General features: G+C 37.1%; 1 protein-coding gene across 1 annotated transcript in view; it reads left to right on the top strand.

Annotated features, from left to right (window-relative positions):
- Nucleotides 1-1164, top strand: part of LOC107579202 (collagen alpha-1(XXVII) chain A-like) — a gene marked incomplete at both ends in the record, with an annotated part of 3020 nt that extends 1856 nt beyond the window's left edge. Inside the window, 3 exons of the mRNA XM_016265060.1 lie at nucleotides 770-823; nucleotides 919-972; nucleotides 1057-1164. Coding sequence (XP_016120546.1) covers nucleotides 770-823; nucleotides 919-972; nucleotides 1057-1164 — 216 coding nt within the window. The remainder of the gene's footprint in view (nucleotides 1-769; nucleotides 824-918; nucleotides 973-1056) is intronic.
- Nucleotides 1165-1400: the final 236 nt, after the last annotated feature.

Here is a 1400-nt window from a genome sequence, read left to right as displayed (position 1 = left end):
ATATTTCACAGTATTGCTGTTTTTACTGTATTTTTGTGTTTTTACTGTAAACGTTTGACTGGTAGTGTGTATATTATTTATATATGGTTATTTTGGCAACCTTGTGGTTGTTTTTTTATTTTTAAATTGTCTATTTTATGTTTATTGAATTGAATGGAAAATAACTAATAAAGGTTTTAAAACCGCATTCAAACATTCTGAATTTTAGCAGCAGGTTTGGAAAAGTTCCATACAACACTATAAAATAAATTGAAAATAACAGCCCTTATAACATTTAGTTTGACTTCTGGAGATTGCTAATCAGCAATTTCCTCCTTTTCCTGCCCATTTGTTGGGGGAAAAAACTACATCTTAAGAGCTGTAGGCCCTATTTTGTACCCTATTCATGAAAAGAGCCTGAAATTAGTGTTAACCCATTTCCCATAATTTTCTTGCTTGAGGTGCTATTATGCTGCACTAAATAACTGTTGCTAAATCTGCTTTTAGTTGGCAGTTCAAGGCCCCATTGAGCTTCTGTAATGAGTAGCACAGCGCATGTGTCGCAATCACAGTCTGAAGAGGAACCATATGACTATATTTGTATTGTTAAAGTTAGATAATGTTAGCCTGAGCTTGGCAGATGCAGATGTGCTGTCACACATCATTGGTTATAATTGCTGTTTGACTGACTGGACTTATGTAATTAAATAAAACGAACGTGAACTTGCTAGAAAGAATAAAACAACCTGTGTGTTTGGACTCTTATTATGTCTTTTAATTGTTTTTGCAGGGGTCACTCGGGTCTGCGGGGAACACTGGGGCAGCAGGACTAATCGGAACAAGGGTGTGTGTTCAATACGTCTGTGAAACATTGATTTGACGTGTATGAATGCGCAAAAACAGTATTCATTTTATCATGTTTTTGTTTGTTTGATACAGGGAGAACCAGGTTTAGAGGGAGAGGCTGGTCCGGCTGGCCCTGATGGTGCCAAGGTAATAAATTGTTCACAAGTATTCAAAAATACATTATTTAAACCACAAAAATAGTTGAAAGAACAACAAATTGGTTTTGAACAGGGTGAAAAGGGCGACATGGGCGGAGAGGGCGAGCAGGGTGTCAGAGGTGACCCGGGAATCAAGGGAAAAGAAGGGCCACCGGGCGACCCTGGGCTTACTGGCGTCAGAGTGAGTGATGCAGATGTGCACAAACAATATCACACTCATATTTTACTTTACACTTCAAAACACATACTGCATACAGCGTTTTCAGTTAGTAAATAAAACGAGAGTACTAATTATGGGGAGTTTGGGGTTGTCTCATAATAAAGGCATGGCCCAAAAAAATCTAGTAAAAACCAAAAGATTAGGCAATGTTAAAATATGCAAAAAGTTAAAATTTTTACGAATAATATATGTGTGTA

This window comes from Sinocyclocheilus grahami, unplaced genomic scaffold, assembly GCF_001515645.1.
Source record: "Sinocyclocheilus grahami isolate Dianchi unplaced genomic scaffold, SAMN03320097.WGS_v1.1 scaffold15318.1, whole genome shotgun sequence".
Taxonomy (NCBI): Eukaryota; Metazoa; Chordata; class Actinopteri; order Cypriniformes; family Cyprinidae; genus Sinocyclocheilus; species Sinocyclocheilus grahami.
Note: the sequence above shows the minus strand (reverse complement) of the source record. Positions and strands in the feature narration are given on the sequence as shown.